At 46.3% G+C, this 25,237-nt stretch overlaps 1 protein-coding gene and 1 long non-coding RNA gene across 10 annotated transcripts in view; one reads left to right on the plus strand and one right to left on the minus strand.

The window, feature by feature from the left end:
- Window positions 1–644: 644 nt before the first annotated feature.
- Window positions 645–25,237, minus strand: part of LOC106575605 (striated muscle preferentially expressed protein kinase) — a 56,192-nt gene continuing 31,599 nt past the window's right edge. For 3 of the 9 annotated variants that reach the window (XM_082963539.1, XM_082963535.1, XM_082963541.1), the window contains 31 exons: window positions 24,998–25,184; window positions 23,815–23,888; window positions 23,408–23,566; window positions 23,066–23,255; window positions 22,665–22,900; window positions 22,236–22,394; window positions 22,044–22,148; window positions 21,723–21,929; window positions 21,164–21,460; window positions 20,918–21,030; window positions 20,574–20,742; window positions 19,913–20,012; window positions 19,275–19,475; window positions 17,184–17,241; window positions 16,106–16,183; window positions 14,028–14,200; window positions 13,867–13,893; window positions 13,437–13,589; window positions 13,171–13,282; window positions 10,407–13,053; window positions 9,298–9,441; window positions 9,021–9,137; window positions 8,525–8,692; window positions 6,027–6,149; window positions 5,046–5,210; window positions 4,214–4,871; window positions 3,790–4,029; window positions 3,435–3,658; window positions 3,211–3,286; window positions 2,952–3,101; window positions 645–2,291 (listed from right to left, as the gene is read on the minus strand). In XM_082963539.1, coding sequence (XP_082819665.1) covers window positions 2,063–2,291; window positions 2,952–3,101; window positions 3,211–3,286; window positions 3,435–3,658; window positions 3,790–4,029; window positions 4,214–4,871; window positions 5,046–5,210; window positions 6,027–6,149; window positions 8,525–8,692; window positions 9,021–9,137; window positions 9,298–9,441; window positions 10,407–13,053; window positions 13,171–13,282; window positions 13,437–13,589; window positions 13,867–13,893; window positions 14,028–14,200; window positions 16,106–16,183; window positions 17,184–17,241; window positions 19,275–19,475; window positions 19,913–20,012; window positions 20,574–20,742; window positions 20,918–21,030; window positions 21,164–21,460; window positions 21,723–21,929; window positions 22,044–22,148; window positions 22,236–22,394; window positions 22,665–22,900; window positions 23,066–23,255; window positions 23,408–23,566; window positions 23,815–23,888; window positions 24,998–25,184 — 7,739 coding nt within the window. In that variant the 3' untranslated portion in view covers window positions 645–2,062. Of the gene's footprint in view, window positions 2,292–2,951; window positions 3,659–3,789; window positions 4,030–4,213; window positions 4,872–5,045; window positions 5,211–6,026; window positions 6,150–8,524; window positions 8,693–9,020; window positions 9,138–9,297; window positions 9,442–10,406; window positions 13,054–13,170; window positions 13,283–13,436; window positions 13,590–13,866; window positions 13,894–14,027; window positions 14,201–16,105; window positions 16,184–17,183; window positions 17,242–19,274; window positions 19,476–19,912; window positions 20,013–20,573; window positions 20,743–20,917; window positions 21,031–21,163; window positions 21,461–21,722; window positions 21,930–22,043; window positions 22,149–22,235; window positions 22,395–22,664; window positions 22,901–23,065; window positions 23,256–23,407; window positions 23,567–23,814; window positions 23,889–24,997; window positions 25,185–25,237 lie in introns of those variants that run through there. The other 6 variants (XM_082963536.1, XM_082963537.1, XM_082963540.1 and 3 more) reach the window with 6 other exon arrangements.
- LOC145861368 (uncharacterized) lies at window positions 9,402–16,992 on the plus strand. Its single transcript, XR_014381130.1, has 2 exons — window positions 9,402–9,494; window positions 9,754–16,992. It is a non-coding gene; the product is annotated as an uncharacterized LOC145861368 (long non-coding RNA).

Below are 25,237 nucleotides of genomic sequence, written 5' to 3' on the forward strand. Positions count from 1 at the left end.
ACATTTATTCTGTTCATCTATTATAATATAAAAAGTGAAAGCAGCTCTGGCATACTTTTATGCCAAACAAGTATGTACGACTTCACAACAGGTAATTACCACCTTCCCACTTGCTTATGAACGCATCATAAGTAACAAGGAAACAAAGATACATTTTCAAAATGGAACTTGAAACCTTGTAACGAAAGAGAAGAACCTGTCCACAAGCTGTTATTAACAGGTTTAAAGCACTACGCCGCATTCTACTTCTACCTCGACAACAATCCTCTTCGCTGACTTGGGGACTTTTATGTTCGTCATAGCCTTCACTTTTAATTACCTTTGTAGCTTGATTGACAGAAAGTATTTAATATTTCATGCAAATGAATGTAATATTATATTCTCCTCTCTCGAACACTTGAAAATATATTCGCCCTGCGAATGTTTACAATTTACAGTAGTAGAGTACATCAGTTGCTTTGCGTAGCCTACTGTACTCTGTATAACTTTTTATATTCTCAAAGGAACGCCCAGTTAGGGAACCCTTGAAACTGACTGACGAGGGGAAAAGGATAGGGAATGTCGTTCAAGTGCAAGCACTGTCGAAACAACCCCTTTAGTTCAATAGGAGTCCAATTTAAAGGGAAGAATAATGAGAATGTGTGTTTTGCAATTGTATCAATAGTTTATTACAGACAATTTCATAAAAACATTTTAAACCATTTCCACATTATAAACACTGCAAATTAAAACATTTACAAATATTCAACCATCCAAATTCATACAAAAAAATAAATACTGTATGTATGATGAAAAGTAATACATATGAGTCTCTGTATACCAAAAAAGACTTTCTGTATATTTTTTCTTCATGGCACCTATGTCCATTTTGTACAGTAGGCCTAATGGTAGACAAAAGTGCCCCAAAATTGTATGATATGAATAGTTCAATAAATTAACAGAACACATATTGCGCGTCATCTGTAAGTAAGCCATTAACATGGACAACACATTTACATGATAAAGTTTGTAAATTGACCCATTTTAGGCAAAATTGACTCACTAACTGACTGCTGGTCAAGCTAAGAGCAACCTGTCCAATCAACAGAACATACTGGAGAATTCTAGTCCAGCCATTGGCGCAGTGATGACATTGATGAGGTGTGACAAATCCAATAGAAGACAATAGAATCTACATAATCAAAGTCTGACCGTTTTCATCAATGAAGTTGCACTATTGTTCAACTTGAGCATCAACCACAGGACGTCTGGCTGCGTCACTGACTACTAAGATACTCTACTATATTCACAGGTTTATTATCTGTATCTATGAACAGTATAATCACAATGGTGAGCAATATTTTTACACTGTTTTCATTGTATTTAGAAATTCACCCAAAAGAAGAAAAAAAGTACACATGCAAATAAATTAACATGAAAAAGGTAAACAGGTCACATACAATTTCAAAACGTTTTTATTTTAGGTTTTGCGTTTTTGAAATGTGTAAATAAATGCAACATAAATTAGCAGCATAGATGATGGTACATTCACATAATCACCACCAAATATCAGGATGCAGAAATAAGGCTGTGCTCTAAAATCAAACTGACAAAAATGTGTGTGCCAGGTTAATTGTATTTAATTAATTTTCCAAACCAAATGTCCTGTTTTATATATTTCAAAGTTCTACACACATTGCGATAGCAAGCTCGGAGTAGTACTAGCAGACAGTAGACCTGAAACAGGACCAAATCGTGCCAGGTCCAAAAACAAACGATAACTCAATATTTTGAAACCGTGGTATCCAACAATCCAACAACTGTATTAAAATCTCAGTTGATGAACTGTCCAAAATTCATTCTGTTAGGTCTCAGTAGAATGAGACTCCATGCAGTCTGTGGGCTGGTGCAATGCTCATGGCTCTAGTCTCCACTCCCATAACTTACTCAGGCACGGCCTCACTCTGTGGGGGATGAGTACTCAGAGTCCTCCCTCTATCATGGAGCCCACTGTTGTGCACCACACATCCCCCATACCTCCACCCTCTGGTGGCTAGTTAACACTGACATAAGTCATATGCCTTCACTTAGGTAGGTTTGGTGTGGTCGATGTGGTTGAAGAAGCTGAGCTGGAGTAGGAGCGTAGGAGGACCCTGTGTTTGGTGGCGACCTCAGTGCGACGTCGATGGTGCTCCCCCAGGAACTCCTTCAGCTTGGTGGTGGTGAAGGTGAGCGTCTGTCTCCTCAGCTTCATCAGGTACGAGTCCTGCAGCCATGCGTGGGTGAAACAGTCCTTGGTGCTCGGACGGGCCCTGCGTTGCAATAAAGCACATTGTCCAATTGGGGATCAGAACACAGGAGTCCTGTACTGATCTAGAATCATTACCCCACTTTTTTTTTAGTTTTACCCCTTTTTCGTGGTTTCCAATTGGTAGTTAGTCTTGTCTCATCGCTGCAACTCCCGTACGGACTCAGGAGAGGCGACGGTCGAGAACCATGTGTCCTCCGAAACATAACCGCCAAGCCATACTGCTTCTTGACACAATGACCGCTTAATCCAGAAGCCAGCCGCACCATTGTGTCGGAGGAAACACCGTACATCTGGCAACCGTGTCAGCGTGCATTGCGCCCACCCTGCCACAGGAGTCGCTAGAGCGCGATGGGACAAGAACATCCGTGCCGGCCAAACCCTCCCCTAACCCAGACGACTCTGGGCCAATTGTACGCCACCCCATGGGTCTCCCGGTCGCGGCCGGCTGCAACAGAGCCTGGACTCGAACCAGGATCTCTAGTGGCACAGCTAGCACTGCGATGCAGTGCCTTAGACCACTGCGCCACTCGGGAGGCTATGACCCCACTTTCCATGTAATCTTATTCATTATGATCTAAAAGGCTAAACTGATCCTGGATCATCACTCCACTCCTGGTTTGTTAAATAAGATAATGATGTAGCTACTCTTTGAAGCACTCACCAGGCATAGCTACTCAGCATCTTCTTGAGGAACAACGAGGCACTTTGGGACACGTTGGGGTAGAGCTTGGTCGGATCAAACTTGGCAATCTGGATTTTGGTCTCAGTCTGGTGTGGGTCTTTGTCAAGAAAGGGCAGCTTACCGCTAAGCCTGAACAAAGGTGTCTTAGACAATGAGAGTTCTGAGAGAAAAAAAAGAAATCACACAACTTCAGACTTATGACAATAGTGACTATGAAATGAGTAAGTTGTATATTTACATGACGTAGGTTAGAACCCCCAGGCTCCAGATGTCAGCTGGAGGGCCGACCACATCACCTTTCACCATCTCCGGAGCTTTTCACACCAGCATAGAAAGAGCAGAGAGAGAGTTCAGAGGAAAGTAGTGATCAAGGTGATGATAACAGCTTATTACCCAAGAAGTACTTGGCGTGTACCAGTTCCAGATACCAGTGGTCAATTCAATAAAGTGTTACCAACTCACACATATACTCCAGTGTGCCCAGGCCGCTGTTGTACTGTTTGAGGGAGAGAGGGTTGAAGTTCTGCGCGCTGCCAAAGTCTATGATCTTGATGACATTGAGGTTGGTGACCATGACGTTGTCAGGCTTGATGTCCAGGTGGAGGATGCGTCTGTTGTGGAGGTACTCCAGACCCTGAAGGATCTGAACCAGGTAACACACCACGTCATCCTCCGAGTAACGGAACCTTAGCAGGAAAATAGATTTGTTCCACGGATGTGTTGTAGAGCACAGCTGAGCTCACTGTGCAAGTCTGTGTATGTGTGTGTACATGTGTGTGTATGTGGTGTGTGTGTGTGAGCATCATGCTCCACACACCTGTCTATAAGGCTGTGGAGCAGCTCCTTCCCAGTGCAGTACTCAGCCACCAGTACCAGGTAACGTGGGGTGACGTAGGCCTCGTGGAGGGTCATGACCTTGTCGTTGTGGAGAGACTTGAGGATCTCATACTCCTGCAGGATGGACTTCTTAGTCTCCTGGTCATACGGAACGATCTTAGCCATGAAGACGTGTCCTGTGGCGTTCTCTCGACACTCCCGGACCACACCGAACCGCCCTCTGGCCAGACAGAGACAATACGGCAGTTTAGGCACTAAATAATGTGTGGTTAAACATGATGCCAGTTTCCCTGGCTGAAATTAACCATATAAGTAGCAGTAGTAGTAATAGCAATACTGTGTAGTGTAATAGTGTACTACTGTAGCTGTAGAAATATTGACCACATCTCTAACATCTCAGTCACCTGGCTTTCTCATCCAGGAAGGTGTAGGGCTTCTGTGGGACTCCCTGTCGTAGAGCTGTCTCACCCGGCTTAGGTGTGGTGCGGTCCCTGGGGGTCCCTCGAACAGGGGTGCCCCTCCCCTCCCCTATTGGGCTCAGACTGCTGACCTGGAGCACTTGGGGGGAGAAGGAGGGGGCCGGGAGGGGGCTGGGGGCCATACGGGCAGGGGCGTAGGTAGGAACGGATGCCATGACGGGCTTGGTGGGGGTGGAAGGAGGTGTAACGAGAGGGAGAGGGGGAGAGATGGGTGGGGTTTGGGTCATGGGTAGGACCACATTGACAGGACTCTGGGGTTTGGGGAGGACGAAGGTAGGGGGTTTGACTACAGGCGGGGAGGGGAGAGTTGGAGGGGTTGTGATGGCAGGGCTGGAGGGAGCCGAAGGTGTCGAGGGAGAGCGAGTTGCAGTGGGAGCAGGGAAGGGCGCAGGGGAGGTTAGAGAGGTCTGTGTAAGGGAGGGTGAAGAGGGAGAGACAGTGGACACCGTTTTACCAGGAGGTTGCACTACTGCTGGTTTGACCTTTGGGATAACGGTCACTAAGGTGGTAGCGGATGGGGCAGGGTGGGGGGGAGGTGAGGAGATTGTCTTCACAATGGCCACCGCTGGAGAGGACACGCCTACTGCAAAGCAAACACATCTCTCTTCAATATCATATTATCATAACCATTTTGTGAAACAAATATGCAACAATACAGAAAAAACGACCAAACTTTCTTTACCACCTCTTTTGACCGAATTTAACACAATTTAGAGAATTTTAACCCTCTGTCTGTCCAAAAGATGTGTTTCAGCACCTGTTGAGTCCAGGCTGACTTTGTCTGATGTGTTGCTGTAGGGTCCCTGTCCAGCCTTGTTGACGCAGGCCACTCTGAACCTAAAGGTGCCCCCTGGTGGCAGGTCTGTGACGTTGTAATAACAGTCAGCCACTCCAGTCGCTATGATCAGCCAGTTGGCGTCACCTGAAAGGATAAAGAAAAGAATGCTTAATTTATATGATTGCCAATTGCGTTATGTTATATCAATATGGTCAAATGCCCAAATGATATGCGTCACTTTGACTTTACACACCACTGTCATTTGTTGCAGTACTTATAATTCACACAAGGTGGAGATAGTGTTTCATATTGATGATGAAACAGATGAAGGTTATGTTTACAATATCAGTTGTACACTAAGGTGGTGTGGAGCCATAATTATCTGTCATAGTCACAACTGATACAGAGGAATAACAGAATAACAAAAGAACATTCACATGGTAATGAGGAGATAGTGTGGCACAATCCAATGAACAAACACAGACAACAACAATCATCCAAAGCCCAGCCTGGCAGTAACTGTGTGGTAATACAAGGTATGAAGACATCCAATTCAATCAGTCCTGAAATCATATTAACATTCATGTCATTCCCACTTTGATACAATCCTAACGATGTAGGCTCTACAATGATTCACCGTATTATGAGACCATAATGACTTATAAAGCGTGATGAAATAGGGCTCATTAGCAGTCTATGTGGCCATTTTGTACTGTGACTATTTGCCCAGTGTTTGAGTTATTCACTGCACAGTAGTGTTTAAAGTGACAGTCAAAGGTGTTTCCTATCCAACTGTCAATAAGGATAATACATTTGGGTGAAGCGGACTGTAAAATAAAATACAAATTCATATTTGGCTTGAGTTCATAGAGATGACTAGCCTGGAATCCAAATTGATATTCTCAGTGTCAATCGTGACATCAGTTTGGACTCCAGGCTAGGAGATGAATGTCAACCCACCTTCTGTCTTCCTCTCCAGAGAGTAGCAACAGGGGGGCTTGGTGTCGGCTGGTTTCCATAGCACCAGGGCTGTGTTGTTGTATGTCTGGGGAACCTCCGGGGTGCCTGGCCTTTTGGGGACACCTGGAGGGGGTGACAGGGGGGAGGAGGGGAGGGGAGATGAATGTGGGGTGGAGGGGAGATGAATGTGGGGTGGGGGGGAGATGAATGTGGGGTGGAGGGGAGATGAAGGTGGGGTGGAGTGGAGGTGAGATGAAGGTGGGGTGGAGTGGAGGTGAGATGAAGGTGGGGTGGAGTGGAGGTGAGATGAAGGTGGGGTGGAGGGGAGGGGAGATGAAGGTAGGGTAGAGGGGAGATGAAGGTAAGGTGGAGGGGAGATGAAGATTGGGTGGAGGGGAGATGAAGATTGGGTGGAGGGGAGATGAAGGTGGGGTAGAGGGGAGATGAAGGTGGGGTAGAGGGGAGATGAAGGTGGGGTAGAGGGGAGATGAAGGTAGGGTGGAGGGGAGATGAAGGTGGGGTGGAGGGGAGATGAAGGTGGGGTGGAGGGGAGATGAAGGTGGGGTGGAGGGGAGATGAAGGTGGGGTGGAGGGGAGATGAAGGTGGGGTGGAGGGGAGATGAAGGTGGGGTGGAGGGGAGATGAAGGTGGGGTGGAGGGGAGATGAAGATAGGGTGGAGGGGAGATGAAGATAGGGTGGAGGGGAGATGAAGATAGGGTGGAGGGGAGATGAAGATAGGGTGGAGGGGAGATGAAGATAGGGTGGAGGGGAGATGAAGATAGGGTGGAGGGGAGATGAAGATGGGGTGGAGGGGAGATGAAGATGGGGTGGAGGGGAGATGAAGATGGGGTGGAGGGGAGATGAAGGAAGGGTGGAGGGGAGATGAAGGGTGGAGGGGAGATGAAGGTGTGGTGAAGGGGAGATGAAGGTGGGGTGGTGGAGAGATGAAGGTAGGGTGGAGGGGAGATGAAGGTTGGGTGGAGGGGAGATGAAGGTTGGGTGGAGGGGAGATGAAGGTGGGATGGAGGGGAGATGAAGGTGGGGTGGAGGGGAGATGAAGGAAGGGTGGAGGGGACATGAAGGGTTAGGAGCAATAGGAAGTTAGAGGGAGATTTTGGGTATGGTGGAGGGTGTTTGAGTCACATATTATGATGGGGTGAGGTGTCACAGAGGGGGAGGTTTGGGGAAGGGGAGAGTTAGAATGGGGTGGGGTGTCACAGAGGGGGAGGTTTGGGGAAGGGGAGAGTTAGAATGGGGTGGGGTGTCACAGAGTGGAAGGATGGAGATAACCGATGGAAAGAGGAGAAACCACCGAGGACAGAGAGATGGTTTTAAGATTTTTTTTACGCAAACCATACACGCCACTAATAGCTTTTCACCCTGATCTGATGATGTATTTTAATGAAGGCTGCCCACCGCTGAGACTGATCGAGCCAAGGCCTCAGACCTCAGACAAGATGAGCAGTCTGGGGAATCTCTCACCCAACAGATTGATGGCAAATGGAGACAGATCGCATCAGCAGACAGGATTAGTAATGCAGACGCCCAGACAGTGTCCCCAGAGCAATTCAATTTGAAGCTGTGAAAATCGAACTGAAATGTAGCGCATTGAGTCTGACACCTGAATAAGAGAGAGAGGCCATCAAGTGTCTGGAGTCACCTAGTTCTGTCGCTTTGTTGATGGGTATTTGACATTTTTATTGATATTGTTATTTATAGCCTGCTGTCTGGACAAGAACCAACAGATGCCAAATCATAATTTGATCATCCTGTTGTTGCAGGAACTAAAAAAAAGACTTCTAAAGTTTGTAATTTCCACTTTAAAATGTCAGACTTTATTTGCCTTAAAGAAAAATGTATCAACCCCTACAAAGAAATAATTTAAATTCTAATCCACATAATAATTCACATTTCCTGTTGCTGCAGGATTCTTTTCCTGCTGTGAAAAACTGGGTCAAATTAAGATCGGGAATCTGTAGTAGCTAGATGGCCTGTCTGAGTTACAGTTGATGTGTTAGTTGATTCTAACACATTGGATTACAACCTGGGAGCGCATCTTTCTATTTGTAATAAGCAGCACGCTCCTCTTGGAATGATTATAAAGAGGTTGTAAATTCAAGGCAAGAAAACATTTGTTTAATCAGCCATAAACTACATTAATATTTATGCCCATGTCCTTAATATGCATTGCATTCACACTCGAATACAAATCCTATTACCTAAACCTTTCAAGGTTCATCACGTCGTAAAGATTAATAATAAATGTTTTTGCTTAGAATGAAGGGCAAACACCCCTTTCTCGATTCAGTGTAAATGTCGTGTTTACACTAAAGGTTTGTATGCAATTCAAATCCAACAGATTTTACAGGTCCAGGATATTAGAATATCACATGAAGATAACGGTTTAAAAAATTTGTATTTTCCTGTTTCTCCACAAATTTAAATTACAGGATTATCGTTGATAATAACATTTTCTTGTAGATAACATGTTACTCACAGGCCAGGGACAGTGTGCAGGAGCTGGTGACGCTGGCTAAGGGATTACTGGCCACACACTCATAGAGCCCTGCGTCCCTCCTGCTAGTCTTCATGATCGTAACGAGCTGCCTGCCGTCTGGACAGGAGATCAGGTTCATCCTGTCGTCCATCTCCAGTGGTCTCTTATCTGTGGACAAGCAAACCCATCAACAATAATAATTACAGTGGCATCCTGTAAAGTAATGTGTTATTTTACAGTCCTATTTCAAAAGGTGTTTATCTAGTATTCGATGAGAAACTGTATGGAAATAATGAGCAATCGCTAACATCAACACAAGTTTAGGAAGTCGTGCTCACACAGGGCACCGTGTAAGTATGAGCTATGATGGGTTATGACAAAATATCATCCCTTCACAGGCAACAACCAACATTTCAGCAGCAGCTCCTACGGTAATGCTTTATTAGACAGCGCTGTTGCAAAGAGTGTTGTGTCTGTCAGCTCTATGAGTTCTTACCTTTAGTCCAGCTGATTTGTGGGTGGGGGCTGCCAGCCGGGAGGCAGCTAAGAGTGACAGGGTCACCCTCCAATAAGACGTGGTCCCTCAGCTTGATGTGGAACACAGGAGGGAAGTCTGGGAAAAACAAGGGTGTGGCTTAATAATAATATTGAACACTGAGAATGAACTTAGAACGTAAAAGCAGTGTGCAGCTTTTCTATTTCATTGCCAAACTCCAACTCTGTATGCACATTCAACATAAAGGCAACTGTTTGCCGAATTTAGCAGACAGTACTAGAGGAAGTGCGGGAGTACTGCAGGCTGCCTGATGACCCCTCATCTTTGGCTGAGGGGAGGTCAGTCTGAGAGGGGGTCTTATCCTTTCTCCTCTTGCCCAGACCCCACCTGTCCCACCGCGACCGCCTGTTAGTCTCTGGAGCTGTGGAGGACAAGACATAATGGCAAACAGCTGAGACAGACGAACCTGAGGAGGTGAGCTAATATCTCCAGTATCTATGCTGCAATAGTCTATGTGCCTGGGGGCTAGTGTCAGTCTGTCCTATCTGGTGTCATTCTCCTGTCTTATCTGGTGACCTTTGATCTTAGGTGTGCTCTCTCTAATTCCCCCATCTCACTCTCACTCACTCACTCACTCACTCACTCACTCACTCACTCACTCACTCACTCACTCACTCACTCACCCTCACTCACTCACTCACTCACTCACTCACTCACTCACTCACTCCCGTAGGACCTGAGACCTAGGACCATGCCTTAGAACTACCTGGCCTGATGACTCCTGGCTGTCCCCGTCCCCAGTCCACCTGGTTGTGCTGCTGATCCAGGACCTGCTATTTTGACCCTCTCTCTCTCCCACCACCTGCTGTCTCAACCTCTGAATGCTTGGCTATGAAAAGCCAACTGACATTTACTCCTGAGGTGCTGACCTGTTGCACCCTCTATAACCACTGTGATTATTATTTGACCCTGCTGGTGATCTTTGAACATGTTGAAGAATGATCTGGCCTTAATGGCCATGTACTCTTACACTTTTAGGAAAAAAAATGCTATCTAGAACCTAAAAGGGTTCTTTGGCTGTCCCCATAGGAGAAGCCTTTGAAGAACCTTTTTGGTTCCAGGTAGAACCCTTTCCCGAGAGGGTTTTACAAGAAACCCAAAAGAGTTCTAATTGGAACCAAAAAGGGTTCTTCAAAGGCTTCTCCTATGGGGACAGCTGAAGAACCCTTTGGGAATCCTTTTTTCTGAGATTGTATAATCTACACCCTGCGCAGCCAGAAGAGGACTGATATAAAAAGGGCTTTATAAATACATTTGATTGATATTTGATGGAAATTGCCAATGCCATCTTAGCCAGCATAATATGCCAAGATAAATATTACTTACTGAGCGACTTTTGACTTTTTGACTTTTCAGAATGAAGGCTCGATGCAGACCCAATGGATTCCTTGGACACTTTGGATTCTTTGTTTGTCTGTTTGGCTAGCTGATTCTCTGGGATCCCCATCTCTTTGAGACCTCTTCCCTCGGACTGGGAATGTCGATGATGGGAAAACAGTGGAGTTTTCTTTCCCTCTGGCTTCTCTTCCTCCAACTCTTTCCTATCCTCTGACTGGCTTCGGACTTTCCGAGAAATTCCTGCCCCCTTGTTCTCAAACTTCTTCCTCATCGCCAAGACGGGGGAATCGCTGACCTTCTTAAAATCCTTTTCTTCTGCATCTTTCCGACTTTTCTCTTCCTCCACGCGTCGCTTGGCCTCTTTCTCCTCCTTCCTTTCCTCTGACTTGCTCCTCAAACTGGCTGAGATACCCGCTACTTTGTTCTCGAACATCCGCCGCATGGCGAAGACAGACGACTCCTCCATCTTTTTGCGTTCTCTTGCCTCCTGCTCTCTCCGTACCTCTATATTGTCCAGCTCTGTCGTGTCCAGACTCTTACTGCGACCTATGGCCCAGGACACCCTGCGCTTACTGGCCGCAGGCTCAGTCTCCTTTGACTTCTCCTCCTTTTTATCTATGGACGGGGTCCTCTTGGTGCGCATGGAGAACCGTCCAATGATGCCCAGGGACCCTGTGTCTCTCTCCACCTCCCTCAAGTCCTGGACGGACTTGGACTTTTCCTGCAATCCTTGGGGCACCATCTCCAGCGGCGCCCCCAGACACCCTGGCCGGTATACCTCCTCACCCTCACCTGTCTTACGGGGAAGGGTCGGGGACTTCTCTTCTGATTTGGTCCTGGTAAGTCTCCGGAGCCCACGGGTAAGGGATGACTCACGCTTCTTGAACCTGGATTGAAAGACTTCTTCCGAGTCGATGTCCTTGATATCTGTTCTGAGTGGTGTGGTAGGTTGGCGTGGGGTGGTGGGGCGGTCTGGGACCGTAGACGAGCTAGTCGAGATGGTTGGGCTTGTTGGGCGTTCGGTGGCCACCTTGGCGAAGACGGCAGGGTGTTCAGGAAATGTGGGGCTAGGTGTAGATTGAGATCTCCGGCTGCTGTCAGGTTTTCCAGATGGTACAACAGTAGTTTGCATCACGTTGGCATACGCAGACGTTTTTTCTGTAGGCGTAACCCCTGGAGAATCCCAACCTTTTGCTTTCACCTCTTCTTTCTTTAACTCTATCTCCTGCTTTTCTTTCTGTTCATCTTCCTCAGTATCCTCCTCCTCTATGATGATCACAGGAGCTAACACAGTAGGAGACCTGCCCTGGGAAATCTCCCTCTTCGACTCGTGTCTATCAACCCTCTCCTGTGCTTTGGTCCTTCTCTCCATCTCTTCATCTCTTTCAGAAGTCTCCTCAGACTTGCTCTTTTTCTTCTCCTCTGGCTCTTTCTCTTCCCTCGCTCCTTGGTCCTCTTTGACTGGGGTGGGCTGTATGGAGGAGGAGGGCCCATGAGAGTAAGGTCTGGAATCCAGCCTGGTCTGCTCCGTAATTGCTGATATGGAAGTGGCCTCCTGGAGGTCTTTCCCCTGTGTGTTCCTCTCAATGCCCTGGGTCCTTTCAGCACTGTCTCTCCTCTCAGTGCTCTGGCAAGATGTGCTAGTGGGGATCTCTAAGGGGGCTCCAAACTGCCGGTGTAGGGGCATGGGCTCTGAGTCTCCCTGACTGAAAGAGGAACTCTTCTGGAACATTTTGGTTTTGGATGTGTCCTCCACTGCACTTTCGGTAGAGGCTGCTCTGGCCAGCGACCGCTCTGGCGCCCCCACCCTGGATCTCCTCAAGTTTCGGTCCAGGGACGAGGTTCGCCTCTCGTCGTCCATTCCTAGGGTCTCCAGTAGGGGACCTCGCAGCCCGCTTTTGCTGTTGCCTCCCCTCAGCAGCCTCTGTCTCATCAGCTCCAGTTTGAGGGCATAGTCCTCCTGGCTCATTTTAGCCGCCCCAGGGCTGGGGCTCCGATTTGGTAGCTCCGTGGAAACTGCCTTTTTAAGTTTTTTTTTGCCGCTGTCTTCCTTGCCCTCCTCCACAGCCCCCTCCTCTGGCTCAATGTGTAGAAGCAGGGCCGAGTCAGCTGAACTGCCCCTCCTCATCGTCGCTCTCCGGGACTTCGTCTGAGTGTCATCCTCCTCCACACTCGAGCCCTTCTTCAGGGGGACTCTCTTCGTTTTTACTGCAGTCTTCTCCTCTTCCGAAGACCCGCCATCTTCCTTGGTTGTTACCCTTTTTCTCGTTCCTCTGCTTCCTCCTAATTCCTTGGCCTCCTTTTTGGACACCACCTCCTCTATGGGCTGTTCCCTGTGCCGGGTTAACCACGCCCCTTCCACTGTCCCACTGGACCTGGAAGGCGGTCCTGTGACGTCCTCGTCACCTGGTATCTCGTTGAGGGAGACCCTGGAGCCGGAGAAGACCATAGACAGAGGCATGGGGATGAAGGGGAGTTCGTCCACATCTTCGTCCGAGTCGGAGGATGAGGAGGGTGGGGGCGAGCCCTCTTTGAGGTGACGGGCCACAGCGATGGAGATGTGGTTAGGCGAGTCGTTGAGAAGCTCAGGGATGGAGCGCATCACCATCTTGGATTTGTAGCTGATGAGGGAACGCTGGGTAGAGATAGGGAAAAAAGGGACGTGTTAAAGGAGTCATTTGGAAGGTACTTAGAGGGATCCATTGAAGTGCATTAATCAATGTACTACTTACAGAAATAATTAATGCCTTACCTGCCAACGTCTTCGAGATAAGACCTGCTTTAGGATCGCTGTGTTGATGCTCTTGTCTTTTATTGAAGTCTTGAACCAGGGGTGGCGAAGGCTCTCTGTAGCGTTAGGCCTCCTGAGAGTAAAACATCACATGGTGACAAATTAAACACTAATTCCCAAACACTTATTTTCTGTTCTTATTTTGTGTTGAAATTGTTTGTATTCCTAATATAAGGGAATTCATTACAATCAATTTATAATAAGGCATTATCATCAATAACACTCACAGTCTGTCAGCCACCAGCAGTTTGATGACGAATCCCTTGGCCTCTCTACAGAGGTCAGCAAACATACTCTCCTCAAAAGCCACATTTTGGTTCCTGATGTTGAGGACAGTGCATCTGTCGTTCTCCCCAGCGAAAGGAGACACACCAGTCAGGCTAGAAGGGAAATATGTTATGTTAATAGTCTTTTACTGAGACTGTTTACTAGCTGTCAAATCCATTTTAATTGGGTCAATTTAAGCCTGTGGCAATATGCAAACAATATGCAGGTGATATGCATTGGTGTTTTGCTTACTGAGGTTATAGAGTGTGGCGAAAAATTACATTTCAAGATTGACAGAAATGTAATGCAAAAGGTGTATTGAATTCTAAGAATATCTCGACCAGACACATTTATCATGTTCTTAGTCCAACCAGAACCTTAACCACTCACCATAGGTAAGTGATAACCCCAATAGGCCTGTGAACACAGAGAGAGAAATTACTTTCAGAGGGCAAGATGAAGGAGAGAGGGAGAAAGCGATAAAATCATGATTAATCAGGAAATAGATTAAACGAGTCTCCAGCCACCCTCCCCCGACCAGTGTTGCTCACCAGATGTCTGTTGCCTTGGAGACCGGGGTTTGGTTAACGATCTCCGGGGCAACAAATTCCGGAGTGCCGTATTTGCAGTAGTGGGCTTCATTGGTCTCCAGCTTGACGGCATTGCCAAAGTCACAGATGCGGATATTGTCACTGTGTCGGCCTGCCATGAGGATGTTCTCAGGCTGGGTGGGTTGGAGAAAAACAGGGAAATATTCAAAACAAAAGCTAGGTTTCCGTCCAATTGGCAACAGATTTTCATGCTAATATTCTAAAATCCCAATACAAATAAAATTTACATTAGAGACCATCCTCTGTTATTTGATCTTTGTAAAACTATGACTTGATTTGTGTAGTCTTATTCATTTTAGTGTACATGTTTTGAGTGAGGAAAATACACCGGTATCTGAGTAGTATGCATTTTGAGGTTTGCTATATTCTTTCCTTGTTATATTAATAAGTAAGTTGATAATTGCAGAAGTATCTGTTGTACAGTGCCTTCGGAAAGTATTCACACCCCTTGACTTTTCCACATTTTGTTACATTACGGTCTTATTGTAAAATGGATTACATTAAAAAAAAAAAATCCTCAGCAATCTACACACAATACTCCATAGTGACAAAGCAAAAAAAGGCTTTTAGGATTTGTAAATACCAGAAATACTTTATTTACATAAGTATTCAGACCCTTTGCTATGAGACTCGAAATTGAGCTCTGGTCCATCCTGTTTCCATTGATCATCCCTGAGATGTATCTACAACTTGATTAGAGTCCACCTGTGGTAAATTCAATTGAATGGACATGATTTGGAAAGGCACACACCTGTCTATATAAGGTCCCACAGTTGATAGTGCATGTCAGAGCAAAAACCAAGCCATGTGGTCGAAGGAATTATCCGTAGAGCTTCGACACAGGATTGTGTCGAGGCACAGATCTGGGGAAGGGTACCAAAACATTTCTGCAGCATTGAAGGTCCCCAGGAACACAGTGGCCTCCATTATTCTGAAATGGAAGAAGTTTGGAACCACCAAGACTCTTCCTAGGGCTGTCTGCCTGGCCAAACTGAGCAATCGGGGGAGAAGGGCCTTGGTCAGGGAGGTGACCAAGAACCTGATGGTCACTCTGACAGAGCTCTAGAGTGCCTCTATGGAGATGGGAAAACCTTTCAGAAGGACAACCCTCTCTGCAGCACTCCACTAATCCGGCCTTTATGGTAGAGTGGCCAGACGGAAGCCACTCCTCAGTAAAATGTACATGACAGCCCGCTTGAAGTTTGCCAAAAGGCACCTAAAGACTCTCAGGCCATGAGAAACAGATTTTCTGGTCTGATGAAACTCTTTGGCTTGAATGCCAAGTGTCACATCTGGAGGAACCTGGCACCATCCCTACAGTGAAGCATGGGTGGTGGCAGCAACATGCTGTGGGGATGTTTTTCAGTGGCATGGACTGGGAGACTAGTCAGAATCGAGGCAAAGATGAATGGAGCAAAGTACAGACAGATTCTTGATGAAAACCTGCTCCAGAGCGCTCAAAACCTCAGACTGGGGCAAAGGTTCACATTCCAACAAGACAATGACCCTAAGCACACAACCAAGACAACACAGGAGTGGCTTCAGGACAAGTCTCTGAATGTCCTTGAGTGGCCCAGCCAGAGCCTGGACTTGAACCCGATTGAACATCTCTGGAGAGACCTGAAAATAGCTGTGCATCAACCCTCCCCATCCAACCTGACAGACCTTGAGAGGATCTGCAGAGAGGACTGGGAGAAACTCCCCAAATACAGGTGTGCCATGTTTGTATCTTGTAGCGTCATACCCAAGAAGACTCGAGGCTGTAATCGCTGCCAAGGTTTTTAATGTTTAATACATTTGCAAAAATGTCTAGATACCTGTTTTTGCTTCATCATTATGGGGTATTGTGTGTAGATTGATGAGGGTAGAAAAACCATTTAATACATTTTAGAATAAGGCTGTAACATAACAAAATGTGGAAAAAGTTGAGGGATCTGAATACTTTCTGAATTGCTCTGTATACTAGCTTGTGATTAAAGTACTGTATTTGTCCTTTGCACAGTGGGAATCTGATGTACCTTGATGTCAAGATGAGCAATATCTTTCCGGTGAAGGTAGCTGACCCCTTCAAGCACCTGCTCAATACTGGACCGGATCTGCAGCACAGAATATCTCCTTTACCACATTCTATATTCTACATTCTATATTCTGTATTCTACATTTTACAATCTACCCTGAACAAAAATATAAACACAACATGTAAAGTGTTGGTCCCATGTTTCATGAGCTGAAATAAGATCCCAGAAATGTTACTTACTCACAAAAAGCGTATTTCTCTCAAATGTTGTTCACATATTTGTTTACATCCCTGTTAGTGAGCATTTCTCCTTTCCCACGATAATCCATCCACCTGACAGGTGTGACATATCAAGAAGCTGATTAAACAGCATGATCATTACACAAGTGCACCTTGTACTGGGGACAATAAAAGGCCACTAAAATGTGCAGTTTTGTCACACAACACAATGCCACAGACGTCTCATGTTTTGAGGGAGCGTGCAATTGGCATGCTGACTGCAGGAATGTCCAACAGAGCTGTTGCCAGAGAATTTAATGTTCATTTCTCTACCATATGTCGCCTCCAACGTCGTTTTAGAGAATTTGGCAGAATGTCCAACCGGCTTCACAACCGCAGACCAGGTGTAACCACGCCAGCCCAGGACCTCCACATCTGGCTTCTTCACCTGGGGATCATCTGAGACCAGCCACCCGGACAGCTGATTAAACTGAGGAGTATTTCTGTCTGTAATAAAGCCCTTTTGTGGGGGGAAAACTATATCTGATTGACTGGGCCTGGCTCCCCAGTGGGTGGGCCTATGAAATCCATAGATTAGGGACTAATTTATTTATTTTGATTGACTGATTTCCTTATATGAACTGTAACTCAGTAAAAAAATTGAAATTGTCACATATTGCATTCATATTTTTGTTCAGTATATATTCTATATTCTACATTCTATAGTCTACATTCTACTTTCTGTTTTCTACATTCTTGTACGCTCAACATGTTAAAAAAGATAATTAGGTTGTTATTGTTTGATTTTTCCATGCAATCCAAAGCACACTCAAACACAAAGCCAACAGGCCAAGGCAAACCTCAGACTCCATGACGGTAGTCTTCTTGGTCAGTCGGTCCAGAAGTTCCTCATGGCATCTTCACACAGCAGTTAAGGAGAATAGAGGTATAGTGTGTAATAACCATAGAGATAGATAGAGGACTCTAGTGCCCAAAATCCTATTTTAGCATGAGCAGCGCCATTGAGGACTTTACCATTTTGGAGTAGTCAACTGGGTGGGACTTCCTATGGGTTAAGGAAGGATCACATGATTCCATCCACGTCATCAGAAGGGATCAGCCAATGAATTATACTCGTGAGCAAACAACACAGTACAGGTGGCACTAGACGTAGTAGAAGGTGGACTACTTCAAAATGGAGATGGCCTCAATGGCGCTGCACATGCTCTCACAGACGCCATCATGAGACAGATACAATGATGCAATGTCTATATAAGTCTATGGTGATAACCGTATCGCTATAGTCCAAGTGGGAGGCAAATGACATTTAAATGAACCAAACTCCCACACATGGCGTCTCCTGGTAATGAAACCAATCTGTGATGAGTCAGGAGAAAGTAGCGCTTCGGTTCAGTCATGCCTCCAGGGGAGCAGAAAGGACATTGAGATTAATGTTATGCAGCAGTTCTCTCTCATCCACACAGTGGGAAGAAGGTGGGAAGAAGGCTAAGGTGGGAAGAAGGCTCTTGGCTCTGGTGTGTTCATGGAGAGGTTTTTATGCAAAGACATTGGATCAATGCCATATTTTGATCCATATTGGATCTAGCTGTAAACAAAAATGAATATAATTTGAATACAAACAATTCTAGGAACCACGATGTTGGTTTTTGGTTGAAACCTGAGCTAAAATGAGTACATTGATGGCTTTAGTTTTGATGCAACATTATTACATAGATGAGATATGTTAGATTAACAGGGAAAGAACCTTGTTGCAACCAATACAATACTGTCTCAGAGGATATGTTACATTCAAAATGTTCATCTCTTGTAATATGGCTTCTTACATGCTGACCAGACCGCCCACGTTGCGAAATAAATGTACACATTCATGTTATTCAATAATTTCATCCAAACTGCTCGCGCGCGTTGTGTAACCAGGCGCTAAAATAGTTTTATTTTAGACGCGTGACGCGCTGCAAGTCCCGCCTCTCCATACTACTCATTGGTTTTTACAAGCATATACCCACATGGGTGATTGAAATATGAACGGGGTCCACACTCCAGTCAAGTTGGTGGTGGTAATGCCAACCGCCATATAAAATCCACAGAAGAAGAAGAAGAATGAACGAGGAGATATGAATAACAGAAAACGAAGTAAAAACGAACTATGTTTCCTCTTTATCTGTGGATTAATTGTTGGAGTAGAGAACACACGATTTTGAGTGACCCATAATGGGTCAAAATTCTACAAAGATCCAGAAAAAAAGGACCATAAGCATTTCAGGTAAAATAAACATATGTTTTCTACATCGCAAAACTTACAGGAACGCTTGTGAAACAGACCAAACAGACCAGACCGGGGTTTGGTGTTTGAGAAGTGAAAAATTATTCTCAAAATCTAAAGGCACAACCTATATTGGAGCCAATGTCTTAAGGAGTTGAACATGTTATTTTTCCAACCTTGTCAAAGTGACAAACTGACAAAAACAACTTTATATCGAAGGAATGCCTTTGTTTTAACGGCCTGCACATTTGTAGTTCGGCGTGAGACCCAATGACCTGTTTCTATACATGAGCTTAGCTAGCCAACGTCACCATGACATCGCTTACAAGTGTGATCAGGGATTTCTATTGGAGAAGCAGTTTTAGCCTATCTGGATACTGTACTGTCTTTGGTTTATCGCTCAGGACAAATTAGCTAGCAACAAATTAGCTAAATGTCCATGAATGTTTAATGTGTTCTGACCTCTCCCCAAATGAATATAGTTGGTTCACAGTTGGTATTTTAACCTGCGTGTCGTGAATGCGTCTGGTGGGGACAGACAAAATCAACATGCGCATGATGGCGCACGATGGCGTGCGCGGACGCATGCGCAGAACCGGTTAGGTCATCATGTTATGGATTTTCTGACAACTGAAATGAATCAAATAACCAGTCAGTGAAAGGATACAGCTCAGTGATGATGACAACCATGTTCTTCTTCTCAAAGGCGTCATGGAAGTAGAGGATTTTCTCGTGGTTCAGCTCTGACAGAAGGTTCATCTCTCTCAGGGCCAAGGCCTTCCTCTTGGCCCTCGCAGACACGAACTTGGCCGCGTACTCCACCTTCCCCTTTTTGTCAGTCACCCTATTCAGATAGGAGAACGCCCCACTGGAAAACAGTCGCACAATGATGGTATCAATGCAATAACTCTAGGAGAATTACCAATTTTTCAATGGGATTGAGGTCTGAGAAACCAAAAGTCCTAGTTGAGAAAGTAAAGGGACATGAGTATTAAACAGTATGTGACACCTTGTTATTGTTCAACTTCTGGTGAGTCAAGCCAAGCTCTACCAGAGAAAAACAAATAGCCTTTGCTATGTGTTCCTCTATTGACGGGTGACTCACCTCTCCTCTATTTCTGTCTGCTATCATTATGCAGTCAGGGTGTTGTTTGGTGTGGTGGAATTCCCCCTACTGACCTTTGTGGCCACCGTTCACAGTGCAATTTAATACAGATAGTAGCTACCACTCGCAGAGCCTTTAAATACAGAAGAGATAGCCTGGCTGAGCGGATGTTGTTGGTGATTGCCGGGTCCATGACTCACCGTCCTATCTCCTTGTGTACATCGTAGTAATCAGTCAGCCTCCGCATCTTCCTCAAAATGGACCCCTCATCCTCCATGGGCTCCACCACCTCCTTCCTCACTGCAGGCAGAGGGTTGGAACAGGGGGCAAGGTTAATGTGGGCTGGTGGGTGGTTTGTGTGTGTGTGTGTGTGTGTGTGTGTGTGTGTGTGTGTGTGTGTGTGTGTGTGTGTGTGTGTGTGTGTGTGTGTGTGTGTGTGTGTGTGTGTGTGTGTGTGTGTGTGTGGGGGCTGACAGATGGTTTAATAGTCTCAGACACCTTGTGGTCCAACCCATATGGAGCAGATTTGGTTGATTAACTCTCGATTACAACAAGCTTTGGCTGAGATATTACAAGGACAAACAGATGCAATCCAACTAAAATGGCCATTTCTGGCAACAACAAATAATAGGAAAAGCCTTGGTACTGTGACATCTGTGTTAACAATATTCAGTATGCAGAAAAAGCACACTTTTCAACAAGAGTGTCTTTAATACCTTACCATAAGGGTGTATTAATCAACAATAATTCATTAATTATGTAAGCACAAAGTATCATTCTTGTAGATGTTTTCCAGACTTATTCCAATATCTGTATATATATCCTTATACATTTCAGACAATATTAGACTATGGTCTTGACCTTTGTGGACGGTGAGTTCAGCCTTGCAGGAGACTTGCCCAGCCAGGTTCTTGGCGGTGCAGGTGTACACCCCTGAGTCCTCAGGCCGGGCGTTCAGCACCACCAGGGAACACTCCGTATCATCGTACACAAAGGTGAAGTGACTGCTCTCCGACAGCAGAGTGTCATCCTAGAACCACAGAACAGATAACCACAATCAATTCCACTTGATCAACTATCATGGAGGGGTAGGTTTGTTTTCCTGGAACCACAAAGGAGTTAATCATCCAACAACCTGCTTAATCACTGCAGAATAAGTTTATGTGGTTAATGATATGATATCCATCCATTGACTCTTATCATACCTTGTACCACAGAATATCAGGATCGGGTTGTCCCTCGACAACCACAGCAAAGCGAGATGTCTCTCCTACATGTATTTCCAAGTCCTCCATGATGGACTCAAATTTAGGACGCACTGTTGGGAGAAAAAGAGGTAAGAGAGTTTGGGGTCAGTTTGGCTTTTTACCTCGTCATATTTACAGTAAGCATCAGGGCTGTTAGCTGATTCTAGATCTGCACATAGGGGTGAATTTTGACCCCAAACTCACCTGCCATGGCCAGTAGGATGGTACAGAGGTCGCTGCCAAACTGGTTGTTGGCTGTACAGACCAGCTGACCGGTGTCAGTGCTCTTCACCCTCTGGATCTTTAGGGTGTGTTGATCGTCGTCTGGCATGCTCATCTCAAACATCCCTGGCTTGTTGAGCAAAACCACTCCCCTCCTCTTCCAGGTGATCACAGCATTGACGTGGTTAAGGGTGAGGGTGATGCTCACGGACTGGTTCTCCACCACGTACACAACGTCAGGCTTGTCCAGGATGATGGGAGCTTTCCTCAGATAGGGACCTGATAGGGATCAAAGGTCAAATGATCCGGGGATCAAACCATCATCTCTGATGTGTTGACAGACCATCATTCTCTCACAATAGTAGATCCTATATATCCGGCTACATATCTGGCTCGAAGGACCATGTAGTTATAATATTTTTGTACACCTGCTGCAATGTGTTTGGTGACATTGCTTTTGCACTATGCAAGTGTTTACATAAATCCATTTAACCTTTGACCCTCCAACATAACTGTAGAGACTTGGAGCTTATATAAGCACCTCTATCCATGAGCTGCACCAGGTCAGTGGAGGGGGAGGGTTTGCTGAGGAGCTTGACGGTGGCCGCTAGGACCCTGAAGGTGTAGCAGACTCCTTTGGAGAGACCGGTGACTGTGTAGGTGGTCTCTCTCAGGTTGGAGGCTATGATGCTCCACTGGATGGAACCCAGAGGCTGCTGCTGCACCGCATACATCAAAGAACTGCCATCTGGAAGTTCAACCATGAGGGTTACTGTGGTAGTGTAACGAATTTGGAGGGTAGAGTAGCCTGAAAGGGACTCGAATCCTGGTCCCTGTGACTCTCAGTTATATTGAGGCATACCTATGGAGGAGTCAAGCCTCTTTGGTTTCTTCCAGCTGAGTGTTATGGTCTTCCCTGTTATGGACTCTACCACTGGAGGACCATCGGGGGGATCAGGAACAATATCTACCAAAGGAAAATACTATTGTACCAACACACCCATACTGTAATCAGTTGGCACAATGATTCTCGTGGCTTTTTTGGTTGGAGCACCTGTTGCTGTGATTGCTGGTGGATGGTCCCCATCCATACCTGTGATGTAGAGGTGTGCGTAGCAGGCTGCCTTCCCCACTTTGTTGGAGATGACACTCTTGTAGACGCCCCCATGGCCATGACACACACAGCGGATGACCAGACTGTGGACATCCCTGTCTGGAGGAGGAAGAGAGAAAGAGATGATGCAGGTAGAGGAGGGAGAGAGAGAGAGATAACTAATGTAGAGGAGGGAGAGAGAGAGAGATGACGCAGGTAGATGAGGGAGAGAGAGATGACTAATGTAGATGAGGGAGAGAGAGAGAGATGACTAATGTAGAGGAGGGAGAGAGAGATGATGCAAGTAGAGGAGGGATAGAAAGAATAAGAGTGAGAGCGAACGAGAGAGAGAAATAGAGAGAGAGAAATAGAGAGAGATTGCTTCCTTACGTTGGGTCATCTTCCTGTCGTCTGTGCTGTGTATCTTCTTGCCGTTGTGGTACCAGGCGATGGTGGGGTAGGGCAGGCCCGCCACCTTACACTTTAGCACCGCCTCTTTCCCCTCGATCATCTCCAGGTCAGCCAGGGGCTTGACGAAGTCAGGCATGGTCCTCTGCTCCTGCTCCACCTCGCTCTCCAGAACCTCTGGCTCCTCAGCGATGGAAGGCATCTTCTCAAGCTTCGCCCTGGAGAGAAGAAGGAAGCAAATAGAATGAAAGACAGAAGGAAAGGGAAATACAGAAGAGAAGACAATGAAACATGCCTATTATTTGTTTTTAGATCACTGAGATGAGGAGAAGAAGCCACTTCAGACTAGTGGGATCACCCCACGTCTATGGTTTTCCCCGTACATGTGAGAAGAGATAGCGGGCCGCGGATCCTGCATGTAGAGTTCGGCTGTGCACTCCGCCTTTCCGCGTGCGTTCTTAGCGACGGCTGTGTAGAAGCCCTCCGTGTCGATGCTGACGTGGGTGATGACCAATGAGTAACGGCCTCCTTCCTGCAGGAGACGCACATTCTCACTCTCCTCCACCGGGTTCTCTGGATGGAGATAAACACAATATGGTAGATTCATAAAGAGTCAACCAATGGGGTAACAAAGAGACATTATGAGCCATACTAGCCTACATTACCAATTTGCTGTCCATTCTGTACCAATAGGAAATACAGTACATTCTAAGAGAGATACTTACCGAAATGGTTCCAGGTAACGATAGGAGGTGGGGACCCGCTGACCTTGCAGTCAAAACGGGCGGTGCGACCCTCTATGACCTCCAGGATGTCCAGCTTGCGGGTGAACAGGGGCTCCCTGGAGGGAGTGACCTTTAGGTGGGCACTGGAGGTCAACTCCTCTGGAACAGGAAGGAAAATCACCAGCAATTACATTAATGGTTTATAAGTAGTTTATAGACAAGAAGTGATTTACAAATTAGGAAAAAATAGGTTTTAACTCATTGGTTGAAATTGTGTGATCATCATTTTTGGTTCTTGCCAAATAGTGTGGCTGTATCATTACATTACTTACAACAGCAGCAATTCATTACTGCCGTATAAACCCATTATTTGGCAAGGAAGTTTTCTTTCTGGAGTTGTCATTTACCTTTGGCAGTGCTCAGCTTGCAGGTGTAGGTTCCACTGTCATCTTCATGTAGTGAGTTTAACAGCAGCCGGCACCTGTAATAGAAATCCCCTCTGTCAGCTGCCTGGACCTTATTACACGCTCCATGAGCTAACACTGCCTCACATCCACTTATGTGGGCTCTTTCCTTTGCTTATGGATGAAATGTTGTTGTATCAGAAATTGAATTTGAAGGCCCCCTCCATATTGCTCTGACAAACCATCCAATCTACTCAGATCAGAGTGGATGAAGGAGAAAGGGGCATGGAAAGGAAATCACTTCAAAGATTTGGGGCACACCCTCTATCGCTCTCACCCATTCAATCAAGGGAAAGGGAAGGAATTTACTTAAAAGCATTGAGGCACCTTTCCCTTTCATAGTGTCTAGACCAGGACACTCCAACCATGTTCCTGGAGAGCTACCCTCCTGTAGGGTTTCACTCCAACCCTGTTCCTGGAGAGGTACCCTCCTGTAGGGTTTCACTCCAACCCTGTTCCTGGAGAGGTACCCTCCTGTAGGGTTTCACTCCAACCCTGTTCCTGGAGAGCTACCCTCCTGTAGGGTTTCAGTCCAACCCTGTTCCTGGAGAAGTACCCTCCTGTAGGGTTTCTCTCCAACCCTGTTCCTGGAGAGCTACCCTCCTGTAGGGTTTCTCTCCAACCCTGTTCATGGAGAGGTACCCTCCTGTAGGGTTTCACTCCAATCCTGTTCCTGGAGAGGTACCCTCCTGTAGGGTTTCACTCCAATCCTGTTCCTGGAGAGCTACCCTCCTGTATGGTTGCTCTCCAACCCTGTTCATGGAGAGTTACCCTCCTGTAGGGTTTCACTCCAACCCCGTTCCTGGAGAGCTACCCTCCTGTAGGGTTTCACTCCAACCCTGTTCCTGAAGAGGTACCCTCCTGTAGGGTTTCACTCCAACCCTGTTCCTGGAGAGCTACCCAACTGTAGGGTTTCTCTCCAACCCTGTTCATGGAGAGTTACCCTCCTGTAGGTTTTCACTCCAACCCCGTTCCTGGAGAGCCACCCTCCCGTAGGTTTTCACTCCAACCCCAGTTCTAACAAACCTGATGCAGCTTATCAACCAGCTACTTATTAGAATCAGGTGCGCTAGATTAGGGTTGGAGTGATAGCAGGGTTGGAGAGCCTTGGTCTAGTCCTACCCACCTCTTCCCGTTAAAGGTCATCTTGCAGTTGAGCAGTGCCGGCTGAACCAGTTTCCCATTGGACAGCCAGTCTACCTCCACATCCAGAGGCCCGGTCATGTGACACTCAAACATGGCCGACTCTCCGGCCCTCACCGCCACGTCTCGCACCTCTCTGATGATGGCCAGGGCTTCCTGTGCCGGGGAGGCTGGGGATAAGACAGAGGAGAGACCAACACAGATCTGTTACTGTTGCAGCTAG

Source organism: Salmo salar, chromosome 17, assembly GCF_965601325.2.
Source record: "Salmo salar chromosome 17, fSalSal1, whole genome shotgun sequence".
Taxonomy (NCBI): domain Eukaryota; kingdom Metazoa; phylum Chordata; class Actinopteri; order Salmoniformes; family Salmonidae; genus Salmo; species Salmo salar.